At 40.5% G+C, this 26,521-nt stretch overlaps 1 protein-coding gene across 1 annotated transcript; it reads right to left on the bottom strand.

Annotated features, from left to right (window-relative positions):
• Positions 1–12,004: 12,004 nt before the first annotated feature.
• CCDC160 (coiled-coil domain containing 160) lies at positions 12,005–26,144 on the bottom strand. Its single transcript, XM_028522688.2, has 3 exons — positions 25,931–26,144; positions 24,739–24,796; positions 12,005–13,939 (listed from the first exon to the last, which is right to left on the bottom strand). The coding sequence occupies exons 2-3, from the start codon at positions 24,772–24,774 to the stop codon at positions 12,944–12,946; spliced, it is 1,032 nt and encodes a 343-aa protein (XP_028378489.2). The 5' UTR covers positions 24,775–24,796; positions 25,931–26,144; the 3' UTR covers positions 12,005–12,943.
• Between the last annotated feature and the right edge of the window lie 377 nt (positions 26,145–26,521).

Genomic DNA, 26,521 nt, shown 5'->3' with positions numbered 1-26,521 from the left:
GGCCATTTGTTTGTGTAACTGTCCATTGGTGAAAGGTTATACACAGATATTTTGACAACTATTGAATATAGATTCTGAGATGACATAGATAACTGGAGACCCAAAACATCATCATGAGAATGGGAACATATGAGGACTACATAATTTAATGGACTTCTGGCCAAGATCCAGCTCACAGGAGGTTCACTGGATGCAAGAACTCTGATGTCATTACCTACAGGAAACTGTTCCTCATGGCATGGGAAATGTAGCCCAGCCCTCACTCAGAAAATCCAGTGGGGAGCGAGGTCTAGCACACAGGACTCACACCCATGGGTAGGTTCTCTCATGGGGAATCAGGCCTGCATTGTACCTAGGCTGCTTTGAGGCTTGCTTTTGCTAAAACTCCCTCAACCCTGAATTGAGGCAGCAAATGTTTACTGCATATCTTTAAAGTAACTTCCTAAAATTCACGCTAAACCTTCCAAGGACGAGTATAACCAGTTCAACCACTTTTCCCTTTGCATTTGCAAATATCCTTCTTCTGTGATATAATCAGCAACATCCTCTCCTTTGTTTTCTGTAAAAGGTGACTACCTAATGTGAACCTGTGCATAGTAAATGAGGACCATTCTAGATGTAATGTGCTCAGTAAAGCAATAAAAGCTTGTCCAGGCAAGGGTTGAGGCCCTCTCTCACTCAAGAGTGGCCATGCTGTGCCTTTTGCTCCATAGGACTTCTTTAGTCCATGTGGATTTGTTGGTTGCAGCCACAACATATGGACCCTGCTGGCTAGGGTCCGCATCAATCACCCATCTCCAAGTGTACAATTGGGCAGTTGACACAGCCACTGTTTTGTGTCTTTGGCCAGTGAGATAAGAGCTATCAGAGTAGGGAAGGCCAAGTTGAAGCATCTGATACTAAACCACGACCACCACTACCACCTCCCCTGGCCAAGATAGTATATCATCACATGGGGGCAAGGATGGAGATTAGTACCACCCTTAAGGATCTAAATGGTGATGGTAATTCTTATCGTAGCTTCACTTAATTTACCAGTCTTGTGCCAGATGGGAGATAACTATAGCCTATCTCAACCAAGTCATAGCTCCAATTACAGCTTCTGTGTTAGATGCAGCATCTTTGTGGGAGCAGATTAATATAACCTCAAATACATGTTTATGGCTGTTGATTTGGCAAATGCTTTATTTTCTGTCTCAAGCAGAGAAGAGAAGCAGAAAGAGTTGGCATTCAAATGGAATAGGAAATAGTATAAATTTCTAGTTTTGTCCGAAGGCTATATTAGCTCCCCTATACTCTGTCATAATTTAGTCTGAAGAGATCAGAATTATGTGGACATCCTGCAGAGTATCACATTAACTTATTACATTGGTGACATTTTATTGATCAGACTGAAAGAGCAAGAGATAGCGAGTGTGCCACCTCTTGGTAAGACACATGCACTCCCCATTATGGAAGATAAAATCCCCACAAAGATTCAGAGGCTTACCAGATCCATACAACTTTTAGAGGTCCAGTGGTCAAGAGTATGCTGGGACATTTCCTTTAAACTAAAAGACTACATTTTGCACATCCCACCTCTTGCTACAAAGAAGGAATCATAATACCCAGTGGGCTTCATTGGGTACTAGAGGTAGCATATCCCATGCTTAGGGGATCTACTCCATCTCCTATACCAGGTGACAATGAAAGCTGCCAGCTATGACTGGGTCCCAGAGAATCAAAGGGCTCTGCAAGAGGTTCAGGCTGTCATGCAAGCTGACCTGCCACCTGGCCCATATAATATGGCAGATCATATTAAACTGGAAATGTCAATGGTGGAAAAAAGATGTAGTTTGGAATCTGTGGTGAAATCCTGTGGCAGAATCACAATGCAGGCTCATGGGATTCTAGAGTAAGGTCATGCCAATGCAGAAGAGAATCATATGCCCTTTGAAAACCAACTTCTGATATGTGGCTGGGCCCTGGTGACCATGGGGCATCAAGTAACCATGTAATTAGAACAGCCTATCATGAACTAGGCCTTATCAGACCTACTAAATCATAAGGTCAGGAGGACCCAGCAACAATCTAGCAAAAGATGAAAGGGGGAGCATCCAGGAATGATCATAAACAGGACTAAATGGCACAATAAAACTTCAAGATCAAGGTGCTCAGATGCCCATGACACACACCATTGTGGTACAAGTGTGCCTTCCTCAGTTAGTGCCTACAGCTTTATGGGGACCCCATCAAATCCACTCAAGCTGGGGGAAAAATCTTGGTTTATGGATGAGTTGGGTCAATGTGTGGGTACAAGCCAAAAATGGACCATGGCTGATTTATAGCCTCACTTGGGGAATGGGGGACTTGAAAGACAGTGCCAAGCAAAAATTCTTCCAATGGGCAGTTTTGGGTGATGTGCTTGATCACTCATCTTGAGTGGAAAGAGAAGTGGTCCAAGGTTAAAATGTTTATGAATTTATGGTTAGAGGTTCATGGGCTGGTTAGTGTGTTAGTTGTTTGGAACAAAAAAGACTGGATGATTGACAACAAGAATATCTGAGGCAAAGACATGTGAATGAGCATGTGAAAGTGGTCCGTAAGCATGAAGATCTTTGCATCATATGTTAACACCCACCAGAGAGCATATAGCTCAGAGGAGGCACTGAACAACTAAGTAGACACAATGACATGGGTGGTTAACATCAGCCTGTCTTTGTCATTGGCCACCCCAGTGATGGCATGATGGGCACAGTGGCAGAGATAGAGGCTATGCATGGACCCAACAGGATGGACTGCCACTTAAGGCCAATAGACCTATTGCTACTGTGCAATGTTCAAATTGCCAAGTACAAAGACCAACACAGAGCCCCCAATATGGCACCATTCCTCAAGAAAACCAATTGGGAACTTGATGGCAAGTGCACAACACTATGCCCCTTCAGTCCAGAAAAGGCCAATAGTTTATTCTCATAGAAATAGACACATTTTAAGTGTGGGTTTGGCTTTTTTACTTGCAGGGCCTCAGCTGGTGCCTCGTTCTCAGGACTTAGGAAGTATTTGATCCACTAGCATAGGATCTCATATAACATTATATCAGACCAGGAAGACCAACTTTTAAAAAAGATTTTATTTATTTATTTTTAGACAGAGGGGAAGGTGGGGGGAGAAAGAGAGGGAGAGAAACATCAATGTGTACTTGCCTCTTACATGCCCCCTACTGAGGACCTGGCCCACAACCCAGGCATGTGCTCTGATTGGGAATTGAACCAGCAGCCTTTGGTTCACAGGCTGGCACTCAATGCACTGAGCCACACCAGCCAGGGTGAAGACCAACTTTTATAGCAAGAGGTTTCAAGAGATGGCACAGGGCTATGGGACCCACTGGTCATATTACATACCATACCATCCAGAGACTGCTGGTCTGATAGAGCATTGTAATAGTCAGCTGAAAGCACAGCTTCAGAGAGAGAGTTGACAGAGAGAATAATATTTAACCAAAATATAACTGTAAACCCACAGATCCAAGAAGTTCAATGAACCTCGAGTACAAGAAACATGAAGAAAATGACATGAAGGCACATCATAACCAAATTACGTAAAACCAGTAACTGCAGTGAAGAAAAATACTATGCATAAAGGAACAATGTACATAAGAAAACAGTGAAGCCACAGTTTGTAAATGCTCAAAGGAAAAAAAAATCAAGCACAAATTCTTTACCCAGCAAAAATATCATTTGAAAATTTAGGCAAATAGACAATATTATGTGAGAATGGAGTGCCATCTTCCAGGATGAAATATAGTCAACAAATCAAAGAATTTTATACAGCACTGAGTTCTCAGTTGGAAGAATACATAGTCTGGGAATCAAAGAGTGGAAGTAAGAGTGATTCCAATTACCATCACTCCCAATGACTCACTAAGGGACTTCAGCAGGTTTGTAATATGATAGTGTTACTAGACTGAACTACATTTCCCAGAATTCTTTTACCTATGAGATGTTTCACAGATTTGGTTGGTCTTGTTGAAGCAGGTGTCCAGCATATAGTTTCTATGTTGGAAATCCAGTGTAGGGGGACCAAGTGTAATTGCAGCTCATGTATATTGTCACCTACTGGCTCACCTCACCAATGTGGGGCAACAACCGGGCCTGCAGCTGCTATTACACCCTCCCTTCAAAACTCCTTCAGCTTTTCAGATTCCTGGATCAAGGCCAGGTGTGTGCAGTTATGGGCAAAGAACACCAGCTTCTCTTGCAGGATAGCCACATCATCAAAGTTGGAGGTGAGAGACTGATGCAGACTTCAGTTCATCCTTCTGTGTTCCAGTTCATGCTTCTGGGTTCTTGTTCTCCCCAATTTTATATTTGTTGCTTCCTCCTGACTGCCCTGAAGACTTCAAGCTACAGTTTTAGGTATAAATGTTACAGAGACTGTTTAACCAGCTCCCAAAAGTGAGTAAGGTGAAATCTATGCCATCTATGTTGATCAATTGGTAGATGTTAATTAGATAGATGTACACAATGTAGATAAACAAATAAAAATCTGTTAATGGTTCTACTATTCTGATTGAATCCTGACTAATACAGAAACTTTGTGCTTACCATCCCCATAACTACAGAACCAGAGGAATGGTCTCCAAAGGGGGCATACCTTTTGAGGGAACAGAGCAAGAGCTACCGCTTCTGCCTAGGCACTTTGGGATCCTTGTGTCCAGGGACCATCAGGCCAGAAGAGGGGCCAGTGACTTGGAAGGTGTAATTGACTCTGATTATCAGGAGGCGGCAAATAGGCAATACTCTGTTACACAATGGGGTATGGAGAAATACACATGGAAAGATGTTGCCACTTGGGCATATGTTAGTACTCCCTTGCTCAATGGTGACTGTATGGAGACAGGTACAGCAGCCCCAGCCTGAGAAGGGCATCGTGACCAGGAGCTCAGTCCCTTCAAAATGAGGGTCTAGGTCAGGCCAACTAGTAAGCTACTGAGGCCACCAGAGGGCAGTAGCTAAGGGTGACAGTGGCCTAGCCAGAATGGATAGTGAAGGAAGGAGGTGCTGTCAATAGCAGTCCAAGACTAGTTGCAGAGGTGGGGGCTGTAGTTAGTCCCACTAACAATACTCTCTAAGACCTCTGGAAGAGGTGCTGGAAGGAATCCAGAAGAAGAGGTGCAAGGGATGGACAGTGGTAGACACAAAGATGCACCAAACAGGTCTCCCTCAAGGACTTGCTGCCACCCAACCAAAAAAAAAAAAAAAAAAAAAAAAAACACCAAAACATGAGGTCAGCAGAGAGTCTCCAACTGGTAGTTCTTCTTTTTTTTTTTTTTTTTGGTATGACTTTTTAATTTTATTTTAATTGTTGTTCAAGTACAGTTTTCTGTCCTTTACTCCCATCCCAGCCCACCCACCCATCCCTCCTCACCTCCTTCCCATTTCCACCCCCTCCAGCTGGTAGTTCTTTCAGGGTCTGCCTTATCTGTGGAAAGACACTCTGTCCCAGATTGTACTCTTCCAGTGGTAACCCATGTCTGGTGACTGGCTAAGATAGGGTATAAAGGCCCAGCCATTTCCACCCACTGCAGGTCACTGATAGTACTCCCAAACTCCCTGCCTGGTTGACGAGGCTTTGTTAGGCTTGCATGGCAATATGACTTCATTTTCTGTTCAATCCTACTTTCTCTCCCTTTCCTTCAGAGGTGTTGAGCCCTAATAAACCTCTGGCACCCCGTACTCCATCTCAGTGTCTTCTTTTTTAAAAATAATATTTTGCCATTGTGTGAAGTAAAAAGATTTATTTATTTATGTATTTATTTTTAGATAGAGGAAGGGAAAAAGAAGGAGAGGGAGAGAAACATCAATGCTGGGTTGATCCTCATGTGCCATGCACCAGGGACCTGGCCCACAACCCAGGTATGTACTCTGACTGGGAATTGAACCAGCGACGCTTTGGTTTACAGGCCAGTGCTCAATCCACTGAGTTACACCAGCCAAGGCTCCATCTCAGTATCTTTTATCGGTGAGTCCAACTGGGCAAAAGCCACATCTCACTTTTTCTAGTACTTGCCAGTTGCTCTGGCACAAATGTAAGAACTGGAGCCCTTTGTTCTCAGTAGTTTCTTTATAGACATAGCTTGATATATCTAAAAATAAAAGATTTCAGATAATTTATATTTTATGGGATAAAGTCTTTATGCCACATGTATTTTTTTTGTACTCATTAAAACTACAGAAAAGCCCTGGCCAGTGTGGCTCAGTTGGTTGGGCATTGTCCCACCTACCCAAAGGTCATGAGTTTGATTTCCTGTCAAGGTACATCACTAGATTGTGGGTTCGGTCCCCAGTCAGGGCACGTACAGAAGGCAAACAATCAGTGTTTCTGCCTCATATTGATGTTTCTCTCCCTCTCTTTCCTTCTCTCTCTCTAAAAATAAATTAACTCACTAACTAAAACCACATGAAAGTATATTATGCATTTTAAAAATTTGATTACCTCAAAACCAGAAATGTCCTCCAGGCTGTTTGTTGATATAACCCATATTTAAGAATGCCAAAAGCAGCTCTCTAGCTTTTCTTCTACCTTATTATATGAAAAGGAATTGTTATTTGGTAAATTCTTGATTAAATTTGTAAATTTAAAGAAAACATTTTGTCTTGTTATTGAAGATATTTTGTTTCATAAAGAGATCCTGAAAGAGTGTTTTTCAAGAAGCATTGTTATGGGTGAACAGAATGTTATTTCTTTATTGTAATTTTGAGTAAGTTACCAGGGTGTCAAGAAAACAACATGAATGAAATGTACAGAGCGGAGCAAAAGTAGGTTTACAGTTGTGAGTATGTGAAACACAGTTTATTCTCGTATTATTAGTTCTTTTATTATTTTCCATATGAAAAACTGTAAACCTACTTTTGCAGTGATATATATATATATATATATATATATATATAAAATCAGCAAGCATATTTAACATTTTCAAAGCATCAAGGGGGCTCACAGAAGCTTTTTTCTAAAAATGTAGTCAACTTTCAATAAAAACACTTTAGGAGACAAAGATTCAAAGGGGAAATATTATATTAAATCTAATAAATAACTTTAAATTATTAAAAAAAAGATCCCCAAAGCCACAGTGAGTGTTGATTAAAGAATCCTGGGTGTTTATTAACTTGGTTCCATCAGTGCTGGAGCTTGCTTTAAAGGCTGTCAATTGGGCTTCATATTTCAATTGTTTTTGTTTAGGTTATTATTACAGTCAAGTTCATTGTTATAGGAAGAGGGTGCTGTGTCCTTCATGTAAACCTTATATGCCATCATCAGAAGACATAAACACTTTATGGTCTCTCCAATAATGAGACACATCTTCACTGTTCATCTCAGCCATTTAGGAGATAGCTGACTCAAGTAGAGTCCAGATCGCAGTAATAAACCAGTTTGTCTTTGAGAAATTTAACTAACCTTAATGCTGATCAAACATCTGGCTCATTAATTTCAGCACAAAATGTAGTCTGATATAATGGAACAAGTATCATATGTGAAGTGGGACAGTCTGGGTTTGAATCTCAGATTTACCATTTACTAGTATTTTTGTACAGATTATATAAGATGTCATACATGGAGCATATGACACATAATAAAGTTTTTTAACTAGGCTTTAACGAACAATCCAAATTCAGGCTAGGATACTAGTGACATAAGGAGAATTTCTCAGATATGTCTTTTATCATGGTCTGGAGTATAGTACATGACAACAGCTATTGTGGAGTCAACAGCCATAAGGTGACAGGCAAAAGAAATGCTTCAAGGATGTCCCAGAACACATTCTCAGAGAACCAGGCATGAATTCAGTCTCCTGGGAAATGGCAACCTGAGCCTCCTGAAATGTAGCAAATGCCAAAAAGCTGGGCATGATCAACACTGAGAGAGGCAGCAGGGGAGAGACTCTGAAAAGTAGCTCTGGCCACTGAACAAGGGATACACCACCTTGATACTCAGTATGAAAGGAAGGTACACCTACAATACACGGGAACTACAACTTCAGTGTCTTATGACTACAAAGAACAAGACAATGACTTATTCTTATTTTATCTGAGCAGCTGTAGTAGCAGGTCCCCAGCTGCATGGCTCCCTGTGCCAAGGGGAAATAAAAATGCTATAATAGCCCCTCTTGTCTCCATTCCCTTTTCCTAGATAAGCTCCCCCCCACCCCCCAGAGCACTAGAGCAGGGCTTTCTATCCCCTTCTGGTATTCTGCCTGCCAGGGCCGGGAGCGGGGGTGGGGTGGGGTGGGGGTGGCAGCCTTATGCCAACCCAATTGGAGGGGGTCTGGGTAGGCTCTGACCCAAGAAAATTATCTTTACAGGGTCTGCCTTGAGGCTAGAAAGACCATTGTAACAAATTCATGACTTTGGCTTAGGGCTTCATATGCTAATAAAATAAAAATGTCCTCCCTGCAACTTCTTCCAACTTTCCAAATTTATTACACATCACTGAAACTCCCTATGAGTGAGTTTAGCATGTCCTCTCCAGAGAACACAATTTGAAGAATAATACAGTGTAACACAGCATTTCTTGTCTTATTATTTATTAATTACTGTCTTATTTTCCATATGAACAACTGTAAACCTATTTTTGCCCACCCTGTATGTGTCAAGTTTGGTGACAGTGACAGTTTGGGGGACAATAGCTGGACTTGGTCTATTTCTCCTTGTCAGTTGTGTAATAATAATAATGACATGTTGACAACAATAGTGACATTTATTCACTGTATGTGATCTCATTTTATTCTCCCAACAACACTATTTATTAACCCTGTCCTACAAAATGAGGGAACTGAGCTACTGGTAATTATGCAACTTTCTCAAGCTCACATGGCTAGTAAGTAGATAATCAAAGTTTGTGCACTTAATCTCCACTATACTGTGCTTTCAGAGAGAAGGGCAACTGCAGTGTTTCTCTTTCATACATGTCTTCGAAACTGGGCTGCTCACAGTGGACTTAGCTGGATATTATGAGCAAAATCTTAGGTCTTTTGTTTCCAAAACAAAAATGATGGCAACCAAATGTACAGTAGCACCAGCAAAAGAATATTTTCCTCTAGTCTGTTATCTGGAACCTGGTCTTTATATCATAACTACATTCTCTAGTCTACCTGCAAATGAGCAAAATTTTGGAATCATAGTAGTTTTCAGAGTAGAACCTCAAATGGGACTTTAAAAGTCAGCAAAATGTAACAGCCTAATGTTCTAATTCATTGCTGTTACCAATCTTCTTTGAAGCCAAATAGACCTTCTACATTCACATTCCAGAAATGCCCCCGCCCCTGCCCCCACACTTGCCTTGGAAAAATCCTTCTTATCCTTCAAGGCTCAGCTCAAATGTCACCTCCTTTATGAAGTCCTTCCCAGCCCCACAGGCAGAATTAATTGATCCTCCCCTGTGCTCCCACAGCACTTTGTATTAGCACTGCTAGAATAGCATTTACCACGTTCTTTCAGTTAGTCACATAAGTAAGGTCACTGAGGTCAGAGACCTGTCTTATTCATAAACCCTTTTATCCCCACATCCCCAACCTAGCACATACCACATTCCATCAAATCTAAAACCACACTGAACCATTATTTTATGAACCATTAAGAAAGGTTTAAAAAAAAACAAACACTATTACACTATGACATGCCATTGATTTCAAGATTTGTCACAAATTCAGGGATGTCAAAATATTTTTAAGTGTGTCTTAGAAGTGATTAACTCTGGTAAGAAGTGATCGGCAAATGTTTCTAGAACTGGATTGTAAACCGAACGTGGAGGAGATATTCCTAGAGCCCTGTGACACCCCACGCTTCTTAGTAAGAAACTGGAATTTGGTGGGGAATGGTGTGTAATTCCATTGCTGATTTCAAGTATTTTACCCAACAGATTAAAGGGATGAGTAGCATGATGTATCATTACTGGTAAAACAAAACAAAACTAAACAAAAACCTTTAGCCCTGGCTGGTGTGGGTCAGTGAACTGAGCACTGGCCTGCAAATCAAAAGGTCTCCAGTTCAATTCCTCTCTGGGTTATGGGCCAAGTCACCAGTGGGGGGAATGGGAGAGACAACTGATCTCTGTACTTCTCACACCCTGATGTTTCCCTCCCTTACCCTCTCTAAAAAGAAATAAAATCTTGAAAAAAGAAATACCTGTACATCTCCAATTCAAGATGCCAAGAGACGATGACAATATATTCTGATAAAAATTGGGAGCCACCTAACACAATGTGATTACAGAGACAATGGGACAGAATATTAACATCTGCCTTGATTCTGGTTCTTTAAGCCACTTCAGCCCACTGCTGTTCCCATCTGTCCAGGAAGAGGAATTGCTTAGCTTTCTCCAAGCATATTGCAGCCCTGCTTTTAAAACTAAAAGTGTCAAAATATGACAACCCTTCCTAGCTTCAAACTGGTGGCTCTGTTACCTTGGCTTCCATTTCTTTTTAGCCCTCTGGACCTGGTGACTGTCTATTGTACCCTTGGTTAGTGTTTGGACCTAGGCTTTCCATAGGCTGGGGCTTGCTAGAGCTCAGCATCCCAGGCCTGTCTCATCAGGTATCTGTTTTCCAGGTCATTCCCAGAAATACAAACGTGCTATCATAGAGCTGGGCCAAGCCATGCAGTAATTTTTCCTGGACCTCCCTCCAGCACACTCTTTCCCTGCACCTCAAACATGCACACACACACACACACACACACACACGATCAACCAAGTTTTTTTTTTTAAGATTTTATTTATTTATTTTAAGAGAGGGGAAGGGAGGGAGAAAGAGAGGGAGAGAAACATCAGTGTGTGGTTGCCTCTTGAGTGCCCCCTACAGAGCATGTGTCCTGACTCGGAATTGAACTGATGACCTTTTGGTTCAGTCTGGTGCTCAGTCCAGTGAACCATACCAGCCAGGGCCCAAGTTTTCACTTAAGATTTTACATGCATGCTTGGTTGATAGAAATTCTCCTGCAGTAAAGCTCTTCTTTAAAAATTAAAATATACTACAAGGATTGTGCCCAGTAGCTTAATGCAATTTGTGAAATATTTTAACATGCAAATAGTTCTACACACTAGCAGTCAATGACTGAGAGTCTTTCTGGGGCAAAGACAAAGGGATAGCTTTTGAAGGGGATGAAGAAAACAGTCAAATAGGGCAAAGAGTTCCTAGTTTGCTTTTGTACCTAGCCCCTTTGTGAGAAGCTAGTGACCACCAAAAACCTGGAAGTCATCTTTCCTGTTTATGTTGCCAGTGCCTGGGTTATCAGAGCTAAACCAGAAAGTGCCAAAGATGATTATCTTCCAATTGAATCCAACCTCCCCAGGCTAGACCAGCCCCACTCAGCCTTTAGGTCAGCTTAGTTGGTCTCCACCATGTCTTGTCCAACCTTAACAAGTAAAAATGTCACATGAGAAAGGAGAAGGAATGACCTCATTTACTTACTCTGATTAGTAATGACACAGTATTTGGAAATGTTCAAACTATAAAGAAGAGACTTTGTATATTTCTTCAGACATCCCTGAAGTAATAACTTCAGACAGGGATGTCTGAAATGTAGGTCCCTCGAATACTAGAACTGAGTGCATTTGATGCCATAGTTTTACTTCTTCACAGGTGTAGTTACACCTGCAAATAAAATCACTGTGGTGAAATCACAGAACATTAGAAGGAAAGAAAATCTGGATGACAGTTCTACTCCCTCATTATACAGATGAAGATTTTTAGGACTTTTATTTAGCTAGTTAAATGCACAGCAGGTCATAGAACCCAAATGTTCAGACTGCCAGTCTGGGGATTTCCCATGTGGGAACATACCTAAACCCTTACAATTGTATCCCACCCTCATAGACTGTAATTACATTTGGCTCATTGGATTTAAAAATACCAAACCAATGGAGCTCCAATTACAAAAATCTTGATTTCCTTTTTAAAAATATATGTTATTGAATATGCTATTACAGTTGTCCCATACCCCCCCTTCACTCCCCTCCACTCTGCAAACAAATGGAAAGAATCAACTGGCCCATAGTTTCTACCAGAGGGTTGAGGCAGTACATTTTTATTCTCTGAAAGTATAATATAAATTATCATTGCCCAGGCTGCTTATAGAACTGGATTCCTGTCTAAATCAAGCCAGCTCACTAGCAGGGTACCTAGCTGACACCCAATACCTTTCACTAAGTCCCAATCAGCTGGCCATGTAAGCTGGGTGGGAAAACTGTACATTTCCCCACCCCACCCTCCAGTAGAATTTTGGAAGACCTGTGTAAACAATGCCCCTTAGCGGTCAACATAAGAAAACACAAAAGCCATTGCTGACAAATCAGGGCTTTAGCAAAGGTCACAGCCATGTCTGTAAGTCATCTTCTAGTCTATGGGAACCATGCCCAGGTCAAGGGAGAAAGCATGGGGAAGACAACAGGGAGGATAAAAATCTGCATTTTTTTCTGGAGATGTTTATATGTGCCTAATTAAGGTTACATATCAAAGAAAGGAGACACATTTTTGTATTCCACTGAGTCTGAACAGGCAGCTATAAGAGCCACAGACATATGTTATGCTTATGCACATAAACATGATTTTTATTGTCGACATCAATGAACACAGATGGAAGAACATTCATGAGCCAAGGGCATAATGCTCACAAGATCGCAACATGGCTGTTGACTCGTATTCATAAATGATTTGGTGAATCACTACAGGTTTGAGTGAAATGATATTTTTAAAAAAGGTTTCTGAAGCTTCATTTCCATTTGGACCTCTGTAATAACTTCACTGGAAAGAGAAAGCAGACACTTTGAAGTTAAAATATATACATTGTACAGATGTCTTGATTCACCAAAAATGAAAATTACATCCCATTAAACACATTTGAAGTAGCACACCAAAAAAGCACCAGAAACACTGATTTGGCTCAAAGATTTGCCTAATTAAAGGCTTTTAATTTTTCAAGTGTGAAAAAACATCCCCTGTAAAGCTGTCAAGGGTACTTGATGTTATAGTAGAGAAGTGTTTTCTCAGCAACTCCAGGGCTCTGTTATTTCTTGCTTGCAGGGTCTTCTCAACTCTCAGTTCATCCTTGATAGCATCGAGCTCTCCACGGATCTTTTCCATTTCTAATTCATAAAAAATTTTTATTTCTTCTTTTATGAGTGCATTTCCAACCTCACTCTGATGCTTTAACTTCCTCACAGATTCTTTTAAATGTTTGTTCTCTTGGGTCAACTTGTGGATGACTTCTTTGGCTTCCTGGAGCTCTTCAGTTAACTTTCTGACATTTGTTGCTTTTTCAAATAGGTCATTTCTTAAAGCTTGAAGTTCCCGGTGTTTCTTCCAAGTTTCCTGAAAATTTAGGGATTTTGCAGAGACTTCCTTTTTGGCCTTCACGAGCTCTTTTTCAGCATTTTCATACTCCTTTTGTATTTTTTTGCATTTCATATTAAGTTCTTCTAGTTCTTCATTCATAATATTCAGGCTAAGTTTTGGATACATTCCTTCAGTATATTTTTTCTTCTTGTCTTGTCGCCTTGGAATTGGTAATCCCTTTGTATTCCAGATGTAATCATCTTCTGTGCTATCAAAGCTTTCTTCAGTTCCAACATCCAAATTAGATGATTCACAGGAGACAGAGTTTGCATCTGCTTCGTTCTTTGAAATGTTCATCTTTCTTTCTCTTAAATTTAGTTCTTGTTCTTTTTCATTTGGTTGGTAAATAAATTCTTTCCTCTTGAATATAGGATCTTCTTGAAACTTTCTCTCAGACAAATGATAAATTCCTTCCATTCTCTTGCTCTTACCTAAAGACATTAGTTCAGGAGAAGATTCAGGCTGTAAAGCCTCATTTAGAACACCCTGAGCACTGAAAAAAGGAGCAAATGTATTCTCCTTCCAGTGCCTTCTCCTGTCATCCATTTCTTCAAGCATCTTGTCCAATTCCTGAAAAACAAAATTTAAAATCAAGGCACATTATTTATACTGGCAGATGGTGTAGTGAAAAGAACAAAGATGCTGGCTCCTGGGTGAAGGAACCTACATACTTGAAGGCTGGCTCTCCCTGTAACACATGAAGTGGCCTGGCCTCAGTGCCCTCATTTGTAAATTGAAAGGGCTAACCTAGCTAAGTTCTACAGATCCTTCCAGCTTTAAAGTCCTCTGATCCTATGAAACATAGCAATGAATAGGCACATTTGGCTATTTATTGTAGGTATAAAAATAATTCTATGAGAACAGATTGCTTCGAAAAGAGTAAAAGTGATTTAAAATTAATAGGCTAATATTAATAATGGGCTAATCCCTGTGCTTTCAATGTCCCAGATTTTTTCTAGTTCTTCTGGGTTGGACTATTGGTTTATTCATTCCCTAAAGTGACTAAAACATCAGGGCTTAGTGCAATGTGAGCTGCTTTTGGTAAAGTATACCATGCAGACTTCCTCATGACTAACTCTGCCAAATGCCCTTCTGTCTTGACCTATAAATTCCTGCTGTTCCAGTCTTGGGCTTTGCTTTTAGGCAAGACTGCCAAGTGTACAGAATTCTATCTGTTTTGACAACAATTTCATGATGAGAAGTGAATGTCTACAGCTGAAAATATTAATGCCACCAAATGTGTTTTTCTCAAGATACTGACTCCAAGTGTGTTTTTCTCTTATTTTATTAATTTATTTTCAGAGAGAGGGGAAGGGAGGAAGAAGGAGAGGGAGAGAAACATCTATCAGGTATCTATCACACAACCCCAACCAGGGATTGGCCTGCAACACAGGCATGTGCCCTGACTGGGAATCAAACTGGTGACCCTTTCACAGGCCAGCACTCGATCCACTGAGCCACACTAGCCAGGGCTCCAAGTGTAATTTTTAGGTGAAAACTTAGCATGCTAAATCACAAACAATTTTCTTTTTTTTCTTTTAATATGTAAATATTTTAAAGATTTTACTTATTTATTTTTTTAGAGAGGGAAGGGAGGGGGAGAGAGAGAGAGAGAGAGAGAGAGAGAGAGAGAGAGAGAGGAGAGAGAGAGAGAGAGAGAGAGAGAGAGGGAGAGAGAGAGAGAGAGAGAGAGAGAGAGAGAGAGAGAAATCCATGTGTGGTTGCTGGGGATCATGGCCTGCAACCCAGGCATGTACCCTGACTGGGAATCAAACCTGCGACACTTTGGTTTGCAACCCACGCTCAATCCACTGAGCTACCCCAGCCAGGGCAACAATTTTCTAAATACATAACAATTAGAGGATATTTATTTGTTTTTTCCCCCTTATTCAAAGGGAATCTTTAACATACAGCTCTCCTAAAGCATGAAAATATTTGATTAGCTCCTACTTCTGAAAGAAGGGAGTAAAAAGGAACCAAGGGACACACTGAAGGGCCACTGGAACCTGAAGGCAACAAACTGATAACTGCAGTTACTGCTAAAGGGTAGGAAGAAGGGGGAGAGGCCACTTCATTCATTTTACACATTAATATACTATATTTGTGGTAGTATCACCAATGAGAAAGAGCAAAGTATGCTTGCATCTATTTTTCCCATGCACACAAATGTAATTTTATCATGGTAACAAAAGTGGCAACTGTTGTATTTATTTTTAATTAACATTTTATTTAATATTAGTATAGATTATGTTATATTATTTAATATATAATATATTCACATAATGTTTCATATCATGTAAGGATGATAATAGTAGCATATATTATTTATAGGATTTTGAAAAATGCAGAAAAGGAGTCTTCTTCATGATGCCATGGCTCTAAGAAAACCACTTTTTGTTATATTATCTCTCCAGTATTTTCTTTTTAGCAACAATAGTTTAAATTCTAACAGATTTCTTTGCCACAGACAATGACATAATAAATTTGATATCTACATGTACTGAACATGCCTCATACCCTTCCCCCCAAAAAAGAAGAAAGGGACTCACTACCCCCAAGGGTACATGCCCCACTGGCAACTACTTGGCTTTGAGGAAAGGAGAAGCTGTAAATAGCCAATGAAGGTATTAAAATGATGGGTTCAAAAGCCATAGGCCAAGCTTTATTAAAGTTTGGTCAATCAGATCAGAGTAATAAGCTGACAATTGAAATTCATGGTATACATTTGCCAATGGATACAGCATCTCCTTTCTCTTGAAATAGTTATTTCTGACTTTAATTATTTGATTAGTCACCATCCAGAAGCACCAATGATCTATCTGTTCTTAAAGAGGAAAGATAATCATAATTCTGGTTTCTTTCATCACTAGTATTATGAATGCAAATGAGTGGGGATTATTACAGCAATCAAAAGGAAAGAAACAGAAGAAGGGGAAAAGATGGTGATGTTAATTGCCAGTCACATTTTTTAAGCAGTCAGATTTTTACTAAACAATTCTGTCAAAATTTTACAAAACAATTTTCACTAAACAATGCTTCTAATTAGGTAGCAATGGGAGAGAGATTGCTATTCTGGATGAAAGGCATTGGTGAGATTGATCAGAAAGGAGGTGTGCAGAAGGGCAAGTAAGGTGAGGGCACTTTACACCTGGAGGTGGTAATAATGGCAAGTCTGAGATAGAGATGTAGGTTGAGATAAAGATTAAAATAGAAAACTTTTTATCAATAATTTGTACCTTGAAAAAGTGATCTCCATTTCAAATCTTTCATAAATATACAAATTTCACTACCTTTTCCCCTAAATTTCTGTATAATTTCCTGATACAGCCAACAATTTTCACAGAAATATGAAGAGTAGGCTTATTTTCTAACTGAAGCTCAGAGAAGTTAAGTAACTTGACCAAGGCCACACAGCCTGTAATGGTAAACCTGAAACCCTGTTTCCCAGGTCAGTGCTTCTTTTAAAATTCCTCTTTATTATTCTGCTAGGTTTTACTCCACAAATTGAAAGAAAACAACCGACGGTTTTCAGAGCTTAGGTATTTTTTAAAGGGTCACAAAAGGACAGAGGAAAAATAAAGGGGGGGCAGGGTAAGGAGAATTGCATGTCACATATCAAAGGACAGGAAGAAAAGGTTTGAAAAGCCTTTGGAATTCCCCTCCCAGAGCAGGGTCAGGGGTCTCAGCTTCTCCTCTTCTCTATTCTCTCATTCTTTCCTTCTTTCTTTCTTCCTGTCCTCTCTCCTCTTCTCTTTTCTCTTTTTCCTTTCATTAGCCTTTAATGGTTTGTTCCCAAATCTACTTAGCACGTAGCAAAGCCCACCTAGGGGTAAAAGCTGCCAGTCTTATCTTCTCTTTGTAAATTGCATCGTTTGTGGTTTTTTTACTATTGTATTTTTCCATGACCATTTATTCTCCTTACCCTGCCCCCCCTCAATGACCACACAGTTGTCTGTGTCCATGAATCCTTTTTCCTTTTTGTTCGATCTCTCTATCCCCTCACTTCCCTGCCAGTAGCTGTTATCCTGCTCTCCATCTATGAGTCTGTACCCACTCCCCTGGTTAGTTCAGTTTGTTCATTAGATTCCACATATGAATGAAATCATATGGTATTTGTCTTTCTCTGACTGGTTTATGTCAGTTAGCATAATGTTCTCCAGGTCCATACATACTGTTGCAAAGCAAAAATTTTCTTCTTTTTTACAGCTGAGTAATAGTGCATTGTTTGTTTCTTATAGAGAATAAATATAACATTAGTATTCTCTGGCAAAGATAAGGAATATGCTTTGAAACAACAACACTCCTCTACCCTGGTGTGGTAGCCATTTTGCCCTCAATAAAATTGATTAGGTAATTTTTTGCAGCATAAGGCAAATCAAACCAGAAACCCTTATTGAAAAGCATGCCTTTTTAGTAGATGAATTGTGAACATTTGTAATATTTATTATTATTGCCCAACACCATATTGGATACCGAAGGACTAAAGGGTAGGGTAATGAGGTCTAAGAGAAATAAAAAAATAAATAAATAAAGAACTAAGCCAGAGCAAGGAAAATGATATAAAGTCATATTACAAAAATAACATTTGGTCCTCTAAGACAGCAATCTCCCAGAAGTCCTTGGGACTGAGCTGTCAATACCTGGGTGTCCATAATATAGCTACATCTATTCATTTGTGTCTGATATGAATAAATAATGGACTCCTGCCTGAAAACACCACCATTGACCTTCTGGTGACTTTCTTCTTTTTGCAGTGGCAAAGTAGTAGGGCATTTTGGTGGAGAGTAAGGGATCTCTTGACTGATGAAATCAGACAAGATTCACCTTGGTTTATATCCACCTAAGGAATCTGGAAAGCACTAATAAAATCAACTGAAAACTGATTTACAACGTAATATGATATAATGTAATCATTGAGGGCTAAGCAAAGAGTGATCATTTATTATGTTTTTTTTGGGGTAAATCATTCCATAAAAGTGCTAGGTGAAACTATATCTATCCTCAAATAGTTCCAGAAAATAATACACTGCTGCTTATTGTGAAAGGAACCATCTGAGTTTCATTTTGAAGGAATGGGTCCCTGAGGAATATACTCATATTAAGATGGATGAGTGATCAAATGAGTAAAATCTATTTTTCTAAAATATTCATATTTTAAATCACCTACTTTAGGGAAATTTGATGACCTAAAAATCAAAGAGTTTTTTTGTTGCCTTATCTCATTTACATTAGAATTTGATTTCAAAATTTCAGGACCACCTCTTTTGCACAGCTCTAGATATATGTCTGCCAAAGAGATTATTCTCCAGGCAGGGGTATGCAGGTACTGGGCAATAGTTCTGGAAAATCTCCAGAAGATTTTTTCCACTTCACAAGGGTGCTTCATCCCAAACTTTGTGAATTGGAAATGATGGTTGGAAAAGGTCATCTCCAACCTGTGATGGGCAACCTGTCACACCCTTAGCCCCTTTCAACTAGAGCCTTGACATTTAATCAAAGCCCAGAGGCAATAAGAGGAAGACAAAGGGCCCTTCTTAGCCTAAGGAACTTCCCCCCATTATTCTCGGAAGTTTTCAGCTCTCCCAATCCTTAGAAAAACTGCTTGGTGAAAATAGGGGCTGGTGGGGAGGGGTGGAGTTTGCTGCAAAGAAAATCACTGCCCTTTTTTGCTCAATTGTCCAACCTGTTCTCATTTAAAAGCAGTAGTTCTCAACATTTTTTTCCTGCTTCCACTGTCCCCAGGCACAAAACACTGACAACATTACCCTCTCTCCTAATTCAAGAAGATTCTGAGCTGCCCCATCTAGAGGAGGCTTGCCATTCCTGACCCTATTGAGAATTATTGGCTTGCAGAAAACTATTAAATACCACAATTAGGACCCAAAGGAACTGTCTGAAATCAAGGTGGGTGAATATGTTTTACTATGCAGAATTGTGGGGAACAAGGGAAAGGAAGTTCTTGAGAAAGGAAATGAGTATGGACTATGGTGGAAAAAATACTGAAGGGGTCAGTTATCTTGGCTAAGTGAAAATTTATTTTTTGTGATCTTCAGTTTCTTAAGGTATAAAACAGGGACAATATAAATTATTTCACAAGTGGTTGAATGAATTAATGAGAGTGATGTCAAAGGAATGGTGGTGTAAAAGATCCCTTTTATCTCCCCTCCCTGAAATGTCAATAAGTTGATCAGCTATAACTAAACAAAGGATTCCCTGCTCAACATACAGAGACACCTGAGAGATCTTCACATTGAGGCATTTAAAGGCGGGCAAACAGGAACAAAGAGAGGAGGCCAGAAGGGAAGAGAGCTCAGATGGGCCATGGATGTGGCCCTGTAGCCTGCAGTCTGCAGTGGGCTCAGCTCAGAGATGGGAGGAAGCTGGCTCCAGTCAGCTCTTCCTTAGGCCAGCCAGGCACTAGTGCAAGAGTGAGTGGTGCAAACTGTGGCTGAACCAGCTAATAGGCCTAAGCAAGGACACAGCACAGGGTTTCTGCGATGACTGTCAGCTGTCAGGTGGTCAGTGTTCCAAACAAAGAAATGGAGCCACAGAGACCTGATGTCTTTTTAAAAAAAAATAAAAATCACCTCCTGTGATCCTTGGTACCGGGTTTCAGAGCACATTATCCTCAAACCTAAGAACTTTTACATCAGAATCACTATTTCGCTCTGTGACTGATCCCTGGTTGGGGCATGTGGAGGAAGATCCCTACAAAGGTCTGAGGTCAACATTACTGAGAGGGCAAAATGAATCCTACCTGCACACTTTGCGGCTATATGCAGTTATACTGATGGCAGCTGCAGAGGCCACCTTTGGGATTTCACAGGGCTTAAAAACCTGTGATTTAGCATCACCTACTGGAAAACAGTAGAAAGACCTCTTCATAGAAATCTGCTAGTGACCATCAGAGAGATGTAAATTAAAACCACAATGAGATAGCACTTCACACCGGTCAGAATGGCCATCATAAACAAAGCAACAAACAACAAGCCCTGGTGAGGTTGTGAAGAAAACAACTACAAAGGACACATGGACATAACCAAGGGGGGGTGGAAGCAAGGGAGGGAGGTGGGTTTGGCTGGAGTAGGGGGGAGTGGTGGGGAGTAAATGCAGACAACTGTAATTGAAAAACAATAAGATAATTTAAAAGAAAAAGAAAAGGAAACCTAGCACTGTTGGTGGGAATGCAGATTGGTGCAACCACTGTGGAAAACAGTATGGCATTTCCTCAAAAGACTAAAAATGGAACTGCCTTTTGACCCAGTGATTCCACTGCTTGGGACTATACCCTAGGAACCCTGAAACACCAATTCAAGAGAATCTGTGCACCCCAATGTTCACAGCAGCACAATTTACAATAGCCAAGTGCTGCAAAAAGCCTAAGTGCCTATCAGTAAATGAGTGGATCAAAAAACCATGGTACATTTACATGATGGAATCAGCACAACAGAGAGAAAGAAGGAGCACCAACCCTTTGCGACAGCATGGATGGATCTGGAAAGCATTATGCTAAGTGAAATAAGCCAGTCAGTGAAAGACAAGTATAATATGATCTGGGCTATAAGTGGAACCTAATGAACAAAAGAAACAAATAAGCAAAATAGAACCAGAGCCTTGGCTGGTGTGGCTCAGTGGACTGAGTGCCGGCCTCTGAACAATAGGATCTCTGGTTAGATAACCCAGTCATGGCACATGCCTGAGTTTCAGGCCAGGTCCCCAGTAGGGAGTGCATGACAGATAACCACACACTGATGTTTCTCTCCCCCTCTTTCTCCCCCCCTTTCCCTCTGTTTAAAAATAAATTAATTAAATTTAAAAATTTAATGCAATGAAGAGCTGGTTCTTTGAAAAAATTAATAAAATCAACAAACCCCTGGCTAGACTCAGTAAGGAAAATAGAGAAAAGACTCATATAAACAAAATCAGAAATGAAAGAGAAATTACCACAGATGTCACAGATATACAAAGGATCATATTAGAATACTATAAAAGACTACATGCTACCAAGTTCAATAACCTAGAAGAAATGGGTGGATTTCTAGAAAGGTATAACTTTCTAAGACTGAATCATGAAGAACTAGATAATCTCAATAGGCCAATCAGCAGTGAGGAAATTAAAACATCCATCAAAAACCTCTCAGAAAATGAAAGTCCAGGACCAGACAGTTTCACCAGTGAATTCTAACAAACATTCAAAGAAGATTTGAAACCTACCCTTTTCAAACTCTTCCAAAAATCTGAAGAAGAAGCAATAGTTCCTAACACATTTTATGAGGACAACATAACCCTGATACCAAAACCTGGCAAGGATAACACACAAAAGAGAAAACTACGGAACAATATCTCTGATGAATACAGATGCAAAAATCTTAAAACAAAAAACTAGCAAATTAAATACAACAATACATTTAAAAAATAATATACCACGATCAAGTGCAGTTCATTCCAGGGTCACAAGGATGGTTTAACATACACAAATCAATCAATGTAATACACTGCATTAACAAAAGAAATGATAAAAATCATATTGTCACAGGTGTGTGCACAGGTAACCAGGTTCTTAGTGATTGAGGACAAAGAATTGAACCGAACACACAAAGTTTATAGCATAAGGAAAGAGGGAAGATTTATTAAGTGATAGTACACTCCATAGGACATGGGAGTGGGCCAACTCTGAGCAGAGAAGGAACACGTGGGCTGGGGGGATTCTATTCTTATAGGGCAGAAGCTCCCTGGCTAGTCTTTGGCGGGCTTTTCCTGCTCAGGTACAAGGAGTTGGATTTCAAAGCTACTGCGCATGTGTGGTTTCCCATGATTTTCTTAATTGGCTACTGGAGAAGGGAGTCCCACAGTGTTATTTCATTATAATGATATTATAATGAATCAGGGGTAGCCTGCAGGCTCATTCCATGATTCAGAGTTCTCCCAGAAAACAGGAACAACCCATCTTAGGGGGTCTTTGTCATGTATAGATGTTTTCTACCTCAGCCCTGCGGGGCCTCTGGAGTTTCCTTCCTGACTATCTCCTGCCTCAATATGATCTTATCAATAGATGCAGAAAAACCATTTGTTAAGATACAACATCCATTTATGATTAAACAATCAATACAAGAGGACTACAAGGAAAGTACTTCAATATAATAAAGCCCATATATGACAAACCCTCAGCCAATGTCATACTCAACGACTAAAAACTGAAAACTTTTCCTTTAAAAATCAAGAACATGACAAAGATTTGAAACCTACCCTTTTATTCTTACTACTCTTATTCAACATAGTTCTGGAAGGCCAAACCAGAACAATAAAGCAAGAGAAAGAAAAAAAAAAGTTACATTGAAAAATGGGCAGAGGACCTGAACAGACACATCTCCCAAGAAAACATACAAATGGTGAACAGATATATTAAAAGATGTTCAACCTCACTAGCTATTAGGGAGATGCAAATCAAAACTGCAATGAGATACAACCTCACACCTTTCAGAATGGCTATTATCAATAAGACAGGTAATAACAAGTGTGTGAGAGGTTGTGGAGAAAAGGGAACCCTCATTCACTGGTGGTGGGAATGTAGACTGGTATAGTCACTATAGAAAACAGTATGGAAGTTCCTCAAAAAAATTAATAGAGTTACCATATGAGCCAACAATCCCTCTCCTGAGTATGTACCTGAAAAACTGAAAAACATATATTTGCAAAGTTATATGCACCCCTATGTTCACTGCAGCATTACTCACAGTGGCCTAGACATGGAGACAACCACAGTGTCCTTCAATAGAGGATTAGATAAAGAATATGTGGTACATACACACAATGGAATACTGCTCGGCCATAAGAAAAGATGAAGTACTGCCATTTGCAACAACATGGATGGACCTTGAGAATATCACACTAAGCAAAATAAGTCACACAGAAAAAGCCAAGAACCACATGGTTTCACTCATATGTGGGATATAAAATTGAAACTTGTGAAAACATACAGCTATGTGGGGGTTGCCAGAGGGAAGAGGGTGTGGGGTAGAAGTGAAGGGGGCCTCACATATGGTGACAGAAGCTGGTCTGACTTTAGGTGGTGGGCACACAGAGCAATATACAGATCTAGTGTCATAGAAATTTACACTTTAAACCTATATTATCCTATTAACCAATGCCACCCCATACACTGAATTTTTTAAAATTTTTTAAAAAGTAAAAAATAATGAAAATGGAAATTATACTGTGTAAACAATGGGTCTTGTTCATTTTTTAAGGTTTTCTTTTTTTTTAAGATTTTATTTATTTATTTTTAGAGAGAGAAGGAAGGGAGGGAGAGAGAGAGAAACATCAACGTGCGGTTGCTGGGGGTTATGGCCTGCAACCCAGGAATGTACCCTGGCTGGGAATCGAACCTGGGACACTTTGGTTCCCAGCCCGCGCTCAATCCACTGAGCTACGCCAGCCAGGGCTATTTTTTTTTAAGGTTTTCCTTATCCACCTTTGGAACATAAACCAGCCAGTTAAATAACTCAACTCTCCTCCAAATATGGGTGCTTCAAAAGTTCCCAGGCTGAAGTCATCAGACCTCAGAAAAGGGCAATTTGCAAAAAAAACATGTAGTTGGTATTACAGTAACCAGAGGGGAACCTAAACTCAAATCTTAAATTAATTTAGCCTGCATCCTCAGGGAAAAATTAGCCCTAAATTCTGCAAGTTGTTTATGTCCCCAAATTTCTGAAGCTAAATGGATTCTTTGTAAGCAGAGAAGTGGCAGTGTTTTTTTAATAACCAGACATTTTCATTTTTATCAGCAATTGCTTTACCAAAAACTTTCCAAATGCCCCAGTGTTTTTGAAGCCACCAATAAATTCTTTGAAATAGTACAACTGGAGTATCAGTTTGGAGATCAGCAAGGATGACACTGCACTTGATGAGTTTTTCCTGTGCTTCAACAGCATTTCATACAAACTTTTATTTTAATAACACACTGATCTCCAGGCATCTTCTTCCTCTTTGTATCCCTAGCTGTTATCTGACAGACACATAGTAGCCCTCAATAAATATTGTTGAACAAGTGATCCTTAATATTCTTCCTGCAAATCCTATAATGCTTTGATTCTATTTGCGTTTTTATAAGTACTTATAATTTGTCTTGTGGCTTATGAAGTGTTTTGTGTGATATTTTAGGGAAAGGACTTTTATTTTTCCCTCAAAGTTAATTTGGTTCAGCTAAAATATTGAGGGCACTCTTATTTTGTATTTTTATGAGGCTTTCTTGATAGCGTACTAACAATGCAAATTAGTGATCTAGTTACAAGGTTGAAGATGTATTTTAGGTGAGGCTCTCTGCTTCTAAATGCCCATAACAAGACATCAGCCAGCAGAAGTGTACTTACACTTCGTGATGCCCAAGGTCTTCTATTCGATGCCATTACTCTATTTCTCCAGTTCGAACTGAAAAATAAACCCCCAGCGTAATTAGAAAATATAATGAGCCAGAAACCCAAAACCTGTGTTTCTATCTATGATGTAGCTTAAAATCACAAGTGATATACTTGGAATTTCATTTGTCCCACCTGAAATGTGATGCCACACACTTGGAAGAAAATTTTCTTTTTAACTTGTCAATCTACTTTCCCAACTATGATGCCACTAAGTCTTCCTTTCAGAAGCCATGCAAATGTCTAATGGGACAAGAATGATGGTGGCAATGCAGTTAAACACAGTAGTTTCTCCTGCCTTCAGCATCTATTGAACAAATGAGCCACTGCTGGTGGCTGCAGCAAGCAGCAGTATACTTGTTATTAATGAGAATGCCAAGAGCCACATTAGCAAAGGGCTGGAGCCTAAGTCTTGCCTCCTGCCTCCTCCCGCCTCCTGCCTCCTTGGAGAACAGTTAATTTGGGAAAACAACAACAACAACAACAACATTTAAAAGGGCAGTTACTCCAATCTGTGTCTTAATCTTTCAGGGTCCTAACTCGTGAGCCAAGTGTCCACTTCACGGGACGAATTGTCTTCTCTATTGTTTGGCACTTATTCAGAGCAAAGCAAAGTGCCATTTAAAACTGGGTCCTGTAAACAATTCTTTGTTATTAGTGTGAAATTATTCCTTCTAGAACAGATGGAGAATTCCCTTAATTCTGAAGGCTGAGTACTTTATTAGCATGAAAGTCACATTCTTGCTACAAAGCTGTATCTATGCATGCTTAGTTTTGGGGTTTTCCCTGTAAATGGTTAAATGGAATTCCTGCCATACACTGCTTCTAGTAGAAAGAAAGTGGCTAGGGTCAGGGCTCTGGCCGACCCCCACCGCAGGTGACACTGTGCTCATCCTCGGTCTTTACGGTTTGGCTGGCAAGCGGCATGGGTGGGAGGGGCAGCCGGCGAGGCCGACCCCACTCCTCCTTTCATACCCCGATTCCCATTCTCTGTTCCCTTTCCTTCCAGACCCTCCCTACCTTCTGGGCTAAAGAGAGAGGAAACTCGTGGTGGGGCAGAGGTGGGGAACATCCCACACGGTGAGGCGAGCTAGGGAAAAAGAGGGACAAACCGCGACAAGCCTGGCTTTCCCGCGCGCAGTTGTACCTCTTAGTGTACGTGGGGTCCGATGGTACCGGTATCCTCTTCCCTGAAGCTGGCCACCACAAGCTAGAGGAAGCCCTTATATCGGGAGCTGGCCAGATGGAGCTGGCCACCGCGCCCAGGCCGGACCGGCGCCAAGCGAAGCCTCTGCAGTGCGCCAGCGCGGCCCTCTCTGTTGCCTAGCAACCGGCCGGCCTGATTTAAAAGGACCCGGGTGCTGCTGAATGGCGTTCACAGCCGGGCTAAGCTCTGCGCATGCCTGCTGAGGCGGTTCTTCAAGTGGTTTCTGGCTTTAGGAAAGGAGAGCTCAAATCACAAGAGCCAGTCAGGATGGGAAGGGGCAAGAAACTGCGAGGCAGCCCCAAACACAGTGGGTTTATTAGGGAGGCTCTGAGTGACTCACAAAGCCTCCTGGACATTGTGGTTGTCAGGGAAAGAGGGAGTGGCACAGACTTAATCCCTAGGCCTGAATGTCAGTAACAGGACTGTTGAGGAGGGTTATCTCTGAAAGACCGCATGGATTTGGTTCAGGGTCCCTAACAATGTACAGTTGCATCTCACCGCCCATCCACACCTAACACCTCTGCCGCTCAG

This window comes from Phyllostomus discolor, chromosome X, assembly GCF_004126475.2.
Source record: "Phyllostomus discolor isolate MPI-MPIP mPhyDis1 chromosome X, mPhyDis1.pri.v3, whole genome shotgun sequence".
In the NCBI taxonomy this organism is placed as follows: Eukaryota; Metazoa; Chordata; class Mammalia; order Chiroptera; family Phyllostomidae; genus Phyllostomus; species Phyllostomus discolor.
This window is presented reverse-complemented; position numbering and strand designations above follow the sequence as displayed.